Consider the following 15,290-nt stretch of genomic DNA (forward strand, 5'->3'; position numbering starts at 1 on the left):
AGCCTCCGTAAAACTACTTTCGCAGGAACATAAATACAGTTCAGTGAAGGAAAACCAATTTACATATTGACATTGCGTCAAAATAAAAACAATACTTTTGATTGAAATATTCCGAACACACGTTCCAGAAGACGTTGTAAGTTAAATCCATGAAAGACATTATGGCTTTACAAGGTGGGCTAACAATTTGGGCGTGAAAATCAACCTTGGCAACTGAGACACGCAAATTCACATTTGTAATTATTGAAATTAAAAATCACGCTCATTAGACCTAGCGCTGAAGTGCGTCTTATACCTTATACGTCGTGCGGTAATCTGGGCCAACACACACAAATCAAGGGCTTTCGAATGGAAAACTTAAGACTAGTGTATAAATGCACCGCTTCAATTAAAGAGGGGAGCGAATAGGGGTAAGCAAACCCGGTTTTGCTTTAACTACAAAACGAACTTCCAACTTGCATGCATACAGTATGATAAAATAAGTACATTTAATTATTACGAACTTCGTCATTTAGCAACAGAAAGGCCCAGGATTGATTTCCACACCATGTACCAAGACGCCGATACTGAAGATTGTGTGACATTTCCGTATTGATATGTGATAAAGTCAACACCGCTCACTAGAATCACTTACATGTATTTATGCAACTTATCAAACAAAACATTTTAGATCAGCTAAATCAGCAATTGGGTTGAAATTCTTTTAGAATTCTGGCTTCTCGTACAAATAGGAATACGGATACCGTCACTGTTTTATTTTTAATGGCTTGGGATTATCAAAAGCTGAAAAAGGAAGATGACATTAACCTGAAGGGGAGGGGACTCGTATATAGTGGGGGTTTGTTGTGGGTTTTGTTTTTTTGGTTTTTTTTTTTTTTTTTCTTTCCCCCCCCTGGCCCCCCCAACTTACATACCATATGTATTCGATTAAGCGCCCTGGGCGCTTATTAAATTTTTGGACCTTGAGAGTGGGCGCTTATTCGAGGTGGGCAATTATTCGAGGCTGGGCGCTTATTAAATTTTCACCATTTTAAGCAAGTAACTAGTTTATTTTGCATGAAAAATACTAAGAAAACTCGGTTTTCGCAGAAGTCTCTTAGTAGTACTAAGTCAATTTCAATCGCAATTTCTAAAATAATCAATACTTGTGCACTTCAGGGTTTTTTTTAATGAGGAATGTGGGGGTGGGCGCTTATTCGAGGCTGGGCGCTTATTAACTTTTCCTACCTACAGGATGGGCGCTTATTCGAGGTGGGCGCTTAAATACGGTATTTATCAATAACAATGCACGCCAAAACAAACAAAGATCAGATAGGTCACCTTTGCAATCTAATCAAGATGGTGCTTTTTTATACTTGAACGGTCTTAGCCTGCTCACCGCTCGAGCGCTACGGAAAGCCTGTTCGCAGGCTAGAACGGTCTCAAAAGTTATGAAACTAACCACATGCAGGCTCCCCAAGCTCACAATTCGACTCTGCATATGTGGTGAATGGGACAGCTTCTGTATATAGAGAATTGTATGGGAAAGTCATTGATCGTAAAAAAAATTGTGTAAATAACTATCTAATTTGAAATAAAGTTCCCCTACCTCAAATGTGTCGAGGCTGGGCGCTTATTAACTTTTCCTACCTACAGGATGGGCGCTTATTCGAGGTGGGCGTTTAAATACGGTATTTATCGATACGGTAATTGTCTCTTGTGCCGATTTTGAAGCCATTCTGGCGCCGTTTAGCGAAGTTATTCGAAATCGTTGTCTCTCCTAAAAAGAACCTAGGAAAGTTCCTTCTTTCTAGAATAAGAGACAACGATAATGGGGACGAGAATGGTCCAGACGTTCGACTTTCGGCATGCTTTTTTCATGATCAGTTTCCTCCTCCAGAAAAACACACGGGAACTAAGCACTAGTATTGCAAACAAACTTACTTGCTTACTTCTTATACTTACAGCACGAAAAAACCTGTTCAGTTCACATACGCTAGACAACAGGGATCTGCCTAAACAGGGCGTGCACGGTACAACAAGATAACTATTCAAAGTGGCTATGAGCCACTAAACTCGGAAAATTTATTATGAGACAAGAATCGAAAACAACAAACTGACAAATAGAAATTTGCTAAAACCAATGATGTTAAACTTTCCACAATTCAGTTCACTTCACTTAGTTTCATTGTCATCTAGCTGCTCACCAAGAGCAGGCCGAAAGAGCAAGTGATAGAGTTCCCATCGGTTGCAAATTGTTTTCTTTCTTATTATTTTTCCTTTTTGTTTTTTGAAGGTTAGGGAAAATAATAATATCATTAGAAAAATTAAGTTTTGGTCTATTTCAAGAAAACTGACATTATACAATATTTCGGCTGGCAGTTAAGCATGCATGTACCGTATTTATTCGGCTATAAGTCGAGACTCTAGACTTTTAGTTTTTGGAACCAGTTTATAGACTCTGACAAAAAATAAACCCAAATCACTCGGCTATAAGCCGAGACCCAATTTTTCCTTCAAACTATAAAACAATCCACGTGCAGCGGATCAACATATTCGTTAAATCACAAGTATGTAATTGGAAAACAACAAATCACTGATAAAGAATGAATTTATTAATAGAACCGTACACAAGCGTGACAAAACATTCACCTGAGTTCAGAATCCCATCTCAAAAAATCACGCATTCTTCTGAAGAATTAGGCAGTTTTCAATCGTCATGCCAAAAGCTACTATAGTTTTCAAACAACTAAACCTTCAAATTGAAAGTTGTTGCCGAGGTAGAGACAGTTCAGAACAACTGCAAAATCGCCAGAAAATACGGGATGCTTCCCTGGTATGATTCCTGATTATTCAGTGAATCTTCAGTTCGTCGCAATTCGCCAAGTTGCTGGCGAAAAGATCAAGCAGATCAAGCGGGTGAACTTTAAATGTCATCAAAACGAAACATGTGCTGTTACCAGTATTTGAAGAGTATCCTCAATCTAATCAAACTCTTCTGTTTAAGACATGCGGGATTTCGAATGCCCTCGTCAGCTCAAAAGACGATCACGTACGCCGACAAAACAAATAATATTCCAGAGCGAGCCGATGGAGGACGAGTTCCAGCTGGCTCGGATCCTGGTTCCAGCCCAAAATAGCGAAGAAAAGAAGAATAAAAACTTCAATGCTATTGACGTTGCGTCATTAAACCAAATGGCTTTTTAGGAGCTGCCACTAAAAAAAAAGGTAATGACCAAGAATAAATACAAACGCTTGTTAATTTTCGTTTGTTGATGACCGCTCGACTTATAGATGAATATTTCATTCAAATTGAACTCTTTCTAGTACCATCTAATTTTTTTCGGAAATACTCGGCGATAAATCGAACCCCCAATTTTGTTGAGTTTTAACCAGTTCTCAGTAAGATTTGGTGAAAATATATAGTCTTTGTTTACTTCATATATGCGCATGCGTTCAGCACAAAATTCCGTGTGCTTGGCTGGTAGATTGCATAGTTTGCATACCACAAGGAGAACATTGGGTTTTTAGAAACAAATATATCGCCTTTGTGTACTTCATATAAAGTAACACAGATAAAGCTCCCATTTTAGCCAACCCCCTACCCGCTTCACAAGATTAATTGATTAATTCAATTTGATATTAATTAATTCATTCAATTACAATGTTTACAGGAATCGAGGAAAGGAGTGAAGGAGGGAAGGAGTGAAATCGGCCCCTCACCAAAACTCGGCATTTTCCGAGTTAAAAATGACAACGTATGCATCAGTGTTGGACTTTTCTGTTAAAGCCCACCGCTAATCTCATTCCCAGATCTCTTGTGGACGAAGCCGTCTAAAATCTCTGGAATGGCGGACAGGATACTTATAGGTCTGTAGTTAGACACTATATCATAACAGTTATATTTAGGTACTTAGAAACCGCAGTCTTTGCATGCAAGGTAAAGCGAATAAAAGAGGGCTGTAACAAAAGCTGGCTTGACTGCTCTTTCGATGGCGTAAATTTGAAAAGTTTATCCTTCATCTTTTGAAGGATATTTTTGTATTTACTTTCTTTTCTTTGCAATGCCGTAGCAGTCTCCTGATTTGACATTTAAATGGGTTTAGATTTTCTTCTAGATAATTTTTTACATTTATCTAGATTACATCTTGCAATTGTGTACGTGCTTCAATGACATTTCAGTGCAATTCAGCACGTTTTTAGATAAAACTGAGCAATATAAATACCTGACAGCTATATATAAAGCCAGTATTAACTTCACAACAGAGAGAGAACTGAGAAGTCCTGAGAAAGCTGACTTCATTATGGCGACTTCGCGGATTTTAAGCTGTTTGGTTATTTTTGCCGTTATCACCGGGCTAAAGGCCCAGGAACCACTTTCTGTTACAGATTACGGATCACTGCAAATTTCCATGGTGCGACATGGCGAAAAGTACGCGACAAACCGAGATTGTTACTCCTATGAAGTCGTCTCGCCCCTGTACCATGGCATGACTCATGTCCGTGGACCGAACGACAAAAATGGCAAAATCCCCTTTAAAGTTAGCGTCCCGGTGATCATCTACCTTGCTGTCGATGCACGCTATCCGTACATTCACGGAGATGACTACGAAGCCACGGGGGATTTAGTCATGTTGGGAGGCTGCCGCAAGAGGACTAAATTCCCAATTTACCGGAGCAGGAGGGTGCACGGCCCTGGCTTGGTGACGGTGGATTTCACGTCCTCGCGAATGACAGGAATTTTCCTCCGTGATAACGCCTATGAAGTCCGCCCCTATGCAGAGCTGAAAGTGACCTTCCCCGGTACCCCCCGGGAGATAAGCATGGTACGGGACGGGGAGAAGTTTAGTACCAACCGGGCCTGCTACACGATGGTGGATATCCCTCCGAAATATCACGGACTGACGCATCTCCGGGGACCAAACGACGAAACCACTATAACTTTCTACGTGAATATTCCAGTGATGGTATATGTCGCCATCGATTCCCGAAATAACGCGAATACGATTTTACCCGCGGTTTTCAAAGCCACTGGGGAAAAGATTGTTCACGCTGGGTGTCACCCGCGTACCGACTTCCCAATATACGAACGGAAATATCTCAGCGGGGGAACCGTCACCATTCCACTGCTTGCGTCGCGGATGTTGACAGTTATGGTGAAACCATTGATGTAGTCATGGTAACAGAGGGCAGAAGGTTTCCTCTGCAAAAATCGAGACTTCTGTTGTAACGATAAAGGAAATTAAGAAACAAAAACATTTAAGACCATGAACTGATTTTCTAGATTTTTAGGGCATTCATCAAATCTGTAACACTTTAGATAGAAGGCGTGACAAGTCAGTAACGTAGTTAACCAGGCATGTAACTTGTAACGTTTGTAAGTCTGTAACGCAGCTTTTGTTATGAGCAAAATATTTGATATTTCTTCGTAAAGTGAGTGAAGCTGATAGAAGAGTCATAGAATTGTAACTTAGTGCGTCACTATGTATTTTAACTAAAAAACTACTCCAGTTATATACTTAAATGCAAGGGCTAAAATCGATTTTATCTATTATCGGCTTTATACTGCCTTTCGACCCGTTTTTAGTGTAGTGTTTACACTACACTCATGCATTGACTTGAGATGGGAAAGCAAACGCTACGCTAGGTGTTAGATAATGCGCAGTCAAGTGGAACAAGCACGTAGACACGAATATGCAAATTAGACGGGAACGGGCTTGTTATTATGACCTATTATCCATGAATGTTCTCAAGCAATGGGTTAAAAAGTTCTCCCGCCTGCCAAGCGTCGAATAACTTTTTTTAGGTATCACTTCCTTGGCGATCTTCAAGAGGAAATGTGAACCAGAAAACACTCGAATTTTTGCCGGTGAAGTTTTCGCGGGATGTTATATTTTTAGTTTAGAGTTTAAACTACACTCATGCGGTAGATTGTTTGTTGGGTGAAAATTCCTACGGAGATAACGCTAGCACTGAAGTGGAACAAGCATTCCATTCATTTCAAAAGATCGGCTTTCAAATAGCCTGCATTGCAGCCGGACGTGTCACCAAATCTACTTTCAGAAGATCGAATGTAATTATATGTAAGATTTAAATCCTCCGGCGCGTTTCCAGGTATGAATTACAAGAATTTCTTGTCTTTTGCCTTAAAAGAAAAAGCAAAAACATGTCAAAATGCGAGTTGGCAAGTAAAGTTTCTTTGATTTGTCAAACATGAAAGCGAATGTTTCCAAAGTTATATTTAAAGCAACATGAACTTTTCCCTACATCAACAATCCGTCACGCAAATTGAACATTTCCTAAGTATTTCCATCTATGAATGAAACTTTTGTTTGAGAGCGGAATATTTCCTCAGAAGAAAGCTTTCAGACCGTCAGACATTATAAGAAGAGTGCCGTGTGAAATCTTCGCAGTGCAAAAAACAATACCTCTGATACTTTCACTGCTGATACCATCTTTTGAAAAAAGGAAACATTTACCGTGTTTTTCTGTTTTTTTTTTTTTTTTTTTTTTTAAGTGGAAACTGTTGCTTCACTGTTGCTTCACTGTGAACTAATGAACGGTTTAGGTTTGTTTAGGTTTGAAGGTTAATCTTAGTTGCTACATATCTTTCGGAGTCAAACACTACACTCTCCGATTGGAGCACTCGTTTCACCTAATATGTCTGGGTTCCTACGTGGACACTCATGTTGTACCGCACTAGTTAAAATGATTGATGACTGGCGCTTGGCTCTTGATTCAAAAAGGCGACAGGTTCCATTGTTATTGACTTATCCAAGGCATTCGACTCCATTTGTCATAATTTACTTCTCGCTAAACTCTCTGCCTATGGCGTCGGTGACGCGGCTACGGAGTTCTTACACTCCTATTTGTCAGAACGGAAACAAATAGTGAAAGTCAATGGAATATTCTCTGATTGGCTGCCCGTATATTGTGGTGTTCCTCAGAGTAGCCTCCTGGGTCCTCTTTTGTTTAACATATTTATCAACGACCTCAACTTCGTCGTTCAAGTTTCATCCTTGCGACTGTATGCTGATGATACCACAACTTATGCATCAGATTCCAACACCACGGCTTTGGAACTGTCTCTTAACCAAGATCTCGACAAGCTATCATCGTGGTTTTCCTCAAATTATTTATCTATTAATCAAAGTAAAACCCAAGCGATGATTCTTGGAAACTATTCTCAAGAAGCTGTACTTCATATAGGCGACTCTACTATCGAAATAACCAACTCGCTGAAGATTCTTGGTGTTCAAATTGACAATAAGTTGTCTTTAAGGAACACATATCAGCTGTTTTAAAAAAGGTCTACGCTAGAATTGGAGCTCTTAGACGACTGAAGAAATTAGTCCCTGATTATGTTGCAGTTCTCCTCTACAAGGCGTACATTCTGCCCCACCTAGAATTCTGAGGCCCTCCTTTGCTGGGAATAAACAAAACGTTAAATAAAAAAACTCGAATCTGCAAACCAGTATGCTTTGAAGACTCTACTAAACACTGGAAACAGTGTTGATTATGAAACAACATTGTCATTAGCTAATATACAGTCTCTTGAAAATAGAAGATTCCTACAGTCGCTATATCTTTTATTTTACTGTATTAAGAACAACGGACCTAACTACATTTCAAACTTATTTGAACAACGTATCGTGCGTTATAGCTTAAGGAACGGGGATCACAACCTTGTCCAACCCTCATATAATAACAGATTTTATCATAATTCTTTTACATATAAAGTATCACACTTATGGAACCAACTGCCTGTTTACATAAAACAATCAACGAACTTAAACGATTTTCGAAAAAGGTTGAACACTTTTAATTTTGATAATTTTACAGCAAGGCGCCCAAAAGTGTGACCACCTTTAATTAATTCACATTCTTTCGTGCAACCACCATCCAATCAGAAGCCAAGGACAGGTTCCAGTTGACTTCTGATTGGATGGTGGTTGCACGAAAGAATGTGAATTAATTAAAGGTGGTCACACTTTTGGGCGCCTTGCTGTAAGACAAGCTGTAAATGAAGCTATTGTTTATCTTAGATCTACTTATATTTTAACCCTTTGATGTATTTTTATCTTTTTATCCTTGTGCGTTTATATATATATATATATATTTTATCACTTGATCCATTGATTTAAACTAATTATACAGTATGGGGTAAGGAGAGGGGGGTGGTATTAGTTTTGTTCTTGTTTTTCATTCTATTTTTAATGGGTGGGATAAATGTTTTAGATTTTTAATAGCATATACTTAAGTGTATTTTAATTTTAGTCCTACGTTTTATACATGAGACTGGCTCGGACATTGAGGGAGACCTCGTCCCACGTATGGACAATAAAATTGTATTGTATTTATACCTAATCGTACCTTTTTGGTACGCTTCGGCGGCATATCAGGCGAGTTTGGTCGAGCCATGGTTCGTATTTTGGCGAGACGTAGTCGAGCCAAAATACCCATGGCGAGACCAAACGAGCCTGATATGCCGCGAAGCGTACCAAAAAAGGTACGATTAGGTATTTACCGTACCCAAATTCAGAATTAAGCGAAAAATTTGGGAACTCCGACTCTGTTGTTTCAGTCTGAATGTCTCAGTACTCGTCGGCAAACATCGTTCATTTGGCGAGCGCGTTCAAGTTTAATTTTGGCGGGAAAGTTTTTACTTCTTTTACAATCGGTAAAAACTAGCTAATCTTAAATTTCGAGGTTCTGCTTTATTGGTGAAACCTCTTTTCAATTCATCGTACGGTAACACTACTTTACTTCAAAGTGACCATGATATGGTGGCATATCAGGTCAGTGACTTGATATCGTAGAATATCAGGACAGTAGATCGCGCTTCTGATTGGCTACTTGCGAATTTGGGTACGGTAATATACCTAATCGTACCTTTTTGGTACGCTTCGGCGGCATATCAGGCGAGTTTGGTCGAGCCATCGTTCGTATTTTGGCGACACGCAGTCGAGCCAAAATACCCATGGCGAGACCAAACGAGCCTGATTTGCCGCCAACGCGTACCAAAAAAGGTACGATCAGGTATTTACCGTACCCAAATTCAGCCAAACATCCGGTGATGTTATTCACTCTGTTGAAGCCCTGCTTGCCAGGTACGTAGTTTTTAATGTATTGACCTGCTTGTATTGATACTTTTTTTGGTCTTTAACACTTGTCACATTGTTTTACTCGTTCAGTTTGGAGTTTCTTTCTCTACATTTTCAAAATCCAAATTTAGCGAAAAATTTGGAAACTCCGACTCCATTGTTTTAGGCCCCGTTTACACGGGTCCGGACAAATTTTTGCACGGACGAATTTTGTACCTGGACCGCCTGTTTACATGGATCCGTGCAAATTTTGTTACAGATTGCAGTGGTGTTTACACGGAACCGTGCAAATTTTAGACCAGTCGCGGCATTTGAATGGCTTTTTTACGTCTCTGTTGTGATTGGTTATCGCTAATGTTTTAAGCCAATCATGTTGCAGCTAATGCAGTACGCGGCAAATCAAACATGGCGGCAGAAGCGGCAGAGAAGAACTTTACGTGGTCTGATGAATAAATTAATTTGTTGCTTAATGTAGTTATAGACTACAAAGCAAGAAAAGCGGGGGAGGAGTTGATTGGGAAACAGTCAGGAGCAAGTACGAAGACGTAACCAAATTGTTTTTGGAAAAGTACCCTCATAACGACAAGGAGAAATTCCCCCGACGTACCGATGCGTCAGGAAGCTTCAACAAAGACCGAATCCAAAACAAACTAAAACGGATCAAGTTAAACTTCAAATTTTTAAATTTTTAAAACAAAATGTAACAAAATAGGGGCATAACGCAACAAAATGTTTCATTTTTGCTAAGCAACCCATTCTCGTCCCCATAGCCCTTTTGTTTCTCTTAGCCGGCTGAGCCTTGGCACGAGGAAACAAAGGGGTCTGGGGACACAGGATTTCCAGTCCAAGATTCTAGGACTTCCGGTTCTTCATGTATGCAGTCATGACGTTTCAAAATAATGTATGAGAGAGTCGTTACGTTTTCGACTTCCGTTTAGGAATACTTTGTTTCAAACAGCCAATCAAAAAAATTCGAATTAATTCAAAAATCCTATGTCCCCAGAGCCCTCCGTTTTCTCGTGCCAAGCCGGCTAAGAGAAACGAAAGGGCTATGGGGACGAGAATGTAAGCAACCAGGCAAAATATAACTAGATTCCAGGCCTTAACCGCGTTATCTGTGCAAAAAGTTGCACGGTTCGGGTGTTTACACGAGTCCGTACGAAATATGGAACCGTGCCGGTCAAAAATTTGACCTGCTTTTTTCAGGTCCAAAACTTGCACACTTAGCCGTTCAAAAATTCGTCCAGTTCCGCCGGTCCCGTGTAAACGCAAGGTGGAACCGTGCAAGTTTTTGTCCGTGCAAAAATTTGTCCGGACCCGTGTAAACGGGGCCTTAGTCTGAATGTTTCATTACTCGTCGGCAAACATCGCGCAATTGGCGAGCGCGCTCAATTTTTTTTTGGCGGGAAAGTTTTTCTCTTTTTACGACAGCTAAACACCGCTAAATTTAATTTACGAAGTTCTGTTTTATTGGTAAAACCTCTTTTCAAATCATCGTACAGTAACACTACTTTACTTCAAAGTGACCATGATATGGAAGCATATCAGGTCAGTGACTTGATATCGTAGGATATCAGGGCAGTAGATCGCGCTTCTGATTGGGTACTTGCGAATTTGATGTATGCTCTAAAAATCTAGAAAATCAGTTTATGGTTTTAAATGTTTTTGTTTTTTAATTTCCTGTATCGTTACATCAGTAGTCGTGATTTTGCAGAGGAAATCTTCTGTATTCTGTTACCATGGCTACATCAACGGCTTGACCATAATTGTCAACATCCGTGACGCAAGCAGTGGAATGGTGACAGTTCCCCCGCTGGGATATTTCCGCTCGTATATTGGGAAGTCGGTACGCGCGTGACACCCGCCATGAACGATCTTTTCCCCGGTGGCTTTGAAAACCGCGGGTAAAATCGCATTCGCGTTATTTCGGGAATCGATGGCAACATATACCAACACTGGAATATTCACGTGGAAGGTTATAGTGGTTTCGTCGTTTGGTCCCCGGAGATGTGTCAGTCCGTGATATTTCGGAGGGATATCCACCATCGCGTAGCAGGCCCGGTTGGTACTAAACTTCTCCCCGTCCCGTACCATGCTTATCTCCCGTGGGGTACCAGGGAAGGTCACTTTAAGCTCTGCATAGGGGCGAACTTCATAGGCGTTATCCCGGAGGAAAATTCCTGTCATTCGCGAGGACGTGAAATCCACCGTCACCAAGCCAGGGCCGTGCACCCTCCTGCTCCGGTAAATTGGGAATTTAGTCCTCTTGTGGCAGCCCCCCAGCATGACTAAATCCCCCGTGGCTTCGTAATCATCTCCGTGAATATACGGATAGCGCGAATCGACAGCAAGGTAGATAATCACCGGGACGTCAACTTTAAAGGTGATTTTGCCATTTTTGTCGTTCAACCCTCGGACATGAGTCATGCCATGGTACAGGGGTGAGACGTCTTCGTACGAATAACAATCTCTGTTCGTAGCATATTTCTCCCCATGTCGCACCATGGAAATTTGTAGTGATCCGTAATCAGTGACGGATAGTGGTTCCTGGGCCTTTAGCCCTGTAATTACAGCAAAAAATACCAAACCGCTTAAAATCCGCGAAGTCGCCATAACGAAGTCAGCCGTTTCTCAGGACTTCTCAGTTATCTCTCTGATGTGAAGTTAATACTGGCTGTATAAATAGCTGTCGGGTATTTATATTGCTCAGTTTTATCTAAAAACGTGCTGAATCGCACTGAAATGTCATTGAAGCACGTTCGCAAGATGTAATCTAGATGAATGTAAAAGATTATCTAGAAAATCTAAACCCATTTAAATGTCAATTCAGGAGAATGTCACGGCATTGCACATGTCATTGCGAAGACATTCTTCATACGGTCAAGAATAAACCTTTTCAAATTCACCCTTTTGACAGAGCAGTCAATTTGCAAGCCAGTTTTGTTACAGCTCTATTTTCTTTCGCCTTACCTTGCATGCAAACTACGCTTTCTGAGTACCTTAAGATAACTGTTATGATATTCGCCACGAAGTTGATTTCAACGTTGTTGTACCGGAAGCAGGCTCTTGACTCGATTCAGCGAGTTCTAAGAGTAAGTAATGGGATGGAACCCCTCCTCGGATATTACATATGTACCAAACGCACATTTTTTAGAAGAAAAAAATTGTAGTTCTTCTTTCATTTTTTTTTTTCTAACGACTGTCCATTAAAGTCGAGAGATCCAGCCGTTTGACTCGTAAAGGGCGGGGGCCAATAGCCCATTACCTAGGCGGGGTCCTTTCTTGTCGCAGACCACCTTTGAACTATTGAACGTGACATTTATAAGACTTGCCTGCAAGTCGAGCTCACACGCGCGAAAACAAGCGCGTAGCACGAGTCTACTGCCAAACCGGAAACGAGAAGCGAACGATTTTAAGAAGGGTTAGTCATTTGTAATAACCTTCAGAGATCACAGATTTCAAAGCGTAGTAGGCCAAAAACTTCAAAAGAGAGTGCTTAGTCCCTAAGTTTTCTCTGGGACATTTTACTGGGTAAGCGAGGAGACGCGTTACGCGAGGGCAAAAAAAATTGTCCCCTCATATAAAGATAGGAAGTTAAGATAAGATACTGGTTTTGTTGTGTAAAAGCACTTAACAGTTATATTGGTGAGCTGTCCTAGGCCAATCTAATCTGGCTTGACCAATCTAAGTAACCATGGATACGGTCAGCGGTTTTGTCGTCAGCGCCATGTGGCAAATAATCGAAAGCCTCCACTTATCGACACAATTCCAGTGATACTTTCATTACTTTGTTGATCCAATTCTTTTCTCCACTGTTGTGTGAGAATGTGTAGGGCAGTATCGGTTCCGTGATGTTTCCTGTATGCAAATGATTGTTCAAGAAGTATGTCTTCAAAATAAGGACTGATTCTTGAGTGGAATAGGACGAATAGCGTTATGAATACTCTCGACAAGAATAGCAATATAGTTATCGAAGCATGTTTACGAAGCAAAGATATCGAAGTCATGCGACGCGAATTTCTCGCTGTCAAAAATGAGGGACTACTTGAAGTCTTAAGAACAGTTTTAACTTTGATTCTGGCAGGGATTGCCTTACCCAGAACGATTTAGCAGGAGTAAAAATCGGGAAAAGGTTTCAGTCACGCGTGTAAGGAGACACGCGAGGAGAGCAAATTGCAGCTTCACCCCCTCGCGCGCGCCCCACTCATAACATCACGACAGAGTGAATTTTCTTCTCTCTTTTGGGAAACTGGAAGAGTTAAGGGTTCTTTTAGGGTTGTGCTCCTACAAATGGCATATCCCAAATGCAATTGCGTTGAAACATCTCTAACTTGGTTGATTTGTGCCAAAGTTTCTAAATTATGCTCCAAGATTCCAAAACTATGCTCACAAATAACATTTCTTTGCACTGGAAACAACGAAAAGATAATTCAAAAGTAAATGATTACAATGTTAATATCTTGCTCTCCTCGTTGGAATGAAGGTATTTTTATGAAAGAACAGAAAAGTCGATAGGGACTTTCAGATTGGAGAACAACTTTAGAATTTCACGCACTACTCCCTGCTGCAGACCGGTTGAAAAGGAGACTCAATATATCTGTACGAGATTGGTTTGAAATGTGAGAATCAAAAGCATAAGCACTAGGTTTGAAAAGTTATCCTCATAATCCGTTTGAAGGTCTCTAATGACACGTGACCGCCGTTCGATTAAACTTGACAGCTCTTCCAGCCAATCAGCTCCTTTTGATAACCAATGGCGCGCGCTATTACGTCACAAACGGACTTCACGACTTCACGCAAGATTTTCGAAGAGGGAATCAGTCAAGTTTCTTTGACCGTCAGATTTCTATTTTTATCGCCAACATTATTTGGCTACATTTTACAAGATGGGTTGTGCTTTAGCCGTACTCATGTTCCTGTTCCACGAATCTTAAAAGAAAAAAGGTGAGTCTTATTGCCATACACTGAAATGCTTATCAATAAACCGAGAAAAAAAACGCGCCTCTTTCGCGGTTTAAAAAAAGTTGAGCGACAACTTTAATTTTAATTCGCAAAAGCGTTTTGCTTTTATGAAAATCGAAGCAACAATCACTTAGAATTATCTTGTTCTTTTTCTTCAGGTTTCTAGGAACCGCAAATACCATATGACATGGAATTTTCTCGACACTTTCATTTTGCAATTTTTGCGATTTAAAAAATATTGCGAAATTTAAGTGTCGCGTAAAATAAGTGTCGCAAACTGCTAGGTGACGCAAAAATCGAGTGACCGTCATTGTGTCCGTTACTAAAGAAAGGATGAACTTATTTCTTATAAAACGTTTAAAAAAGGAAGTTCATAATGACTGCTGCCTTCCATGTCTAAGCAACACTTCTTTGGTGCATTCATCAAACTGTCCATTCACCGGTTCTTTAAACTTAACGTTAACTCAACGTTCTATGTTTTTTTTTTTTTTTTTGAAAAAGTGGATGTTAGATACAAGTTAAGCCAACGGTGAGAATAGCCTGAATTTCAGACGTCCCTCTTTGGTCGCCATCTCCCTTCTAGCTGTTTTTAGAGTCGTGTAACTCAACGGTGGATTCCAGTTGCAACGCGGTTAACGAAAGAAAAAAACCCTTCCGCGCGCTTACACTCCACTTCTAAGAAACTAAAAATTCGGTGGCGTATTCAAACACGCTTACCGCGTGCTTATCTGTAACGAACATCATTTCACTCTAGATCTGATTAAGGTGGACAGTAGCCATTGAAAATTTAGCTCTGATGAGTCAACTAGAGTGTAAAGTAGGTTGTTCTGATCCCAAAGATTCAGAAGTAAAGGCCATCCGGCTAAAGGGAAACGATTTTTAGTTTTCATGCAGAGGCGAGAATCTAAACAACGGTTTCGTTATTCGTGCAGATTAATTTTTTAAATTAATCAGTACGAAATAGCGAAACTGTTGTTTAGCCTAAATTAGCCTCTATTTCATTTTTACATTTCAACTTCTAAGAAGTTCACAGTTTCAAATATCTAGTGCAAGTATTGCAAGCTAAGCATATGGTAAGATCCTTTCTAAAAATTGTGAAACAAGTTGGCCCTAGCGAAACTAAAAAAATACGAGGTGAAAATAAAATTACAAATTAAACTACCTTTCGTAATGACCATTATGTGTGTGTTTGTTTTTCTTTGTGAAATAAACGGGTAAGACCATAATCGTTTTCTCGGTATTGGA

General features: G+C 40.2%; 2 protein-coding genes across 2 annotated transcripts; one reads left to right on the plus strand and one right to left on the minus strand.

The window, feature by feature from the left end:
• Window positions 1–4,187: 4,187 nt before the first annotated feature.
• On the plus strand, window positions 4,188–5,558 carry LOC144662427 (uncharacterized). Its single transcript, XM_078523229.1, has one exon. It carries the CDS (start codon window positions 4,284–4,286, stop codon window positions 5,151–5,153), a length of 870 nt encoding a protein of 289 aa, XP_078379355.1. The 5' UTR covers window positions 4,188–4,283; the 3' UTR covers window positions 5,154–5,558.
• A 5,143-nt stretch (window positions 5,559–10,701) lies between these two features.
• LOC144663522 (uncharacterized) lies at window positions 10,702–12,014 on the minus strand. Its single transcript, XM_078524492.1, has one exon. It carries the CDS (start codon window positions 11,694–11,696, stop codon window positions 10,827–10,829), a length of 870 nt encoding a protein of 289 aa, XP_078380618.1. The 5' UTR covers window positions 11,697–12,014; the 3' UTR covers window positions 10,702–10,826.
• Between the last annotated feature and the right edge of the window lie 3,276 nt (window positions 12,015–15,290).

This window comes from Oculina patagonica, chromosome 8 (genome assembly GCF_052425735.1).
Source record: "Oculina patagonica isolate OP01 chromosome 8, crgOcupat, whole genome shotgun sequence".
In the NCBI taxonomy this organism is placed as follows: domain Eukaryota; kingdom Metazoa; phylum Cnidaria; class Anthozoa; order Scleractinia; family Oculinidae; genus Oculina; species Oculina patagonica.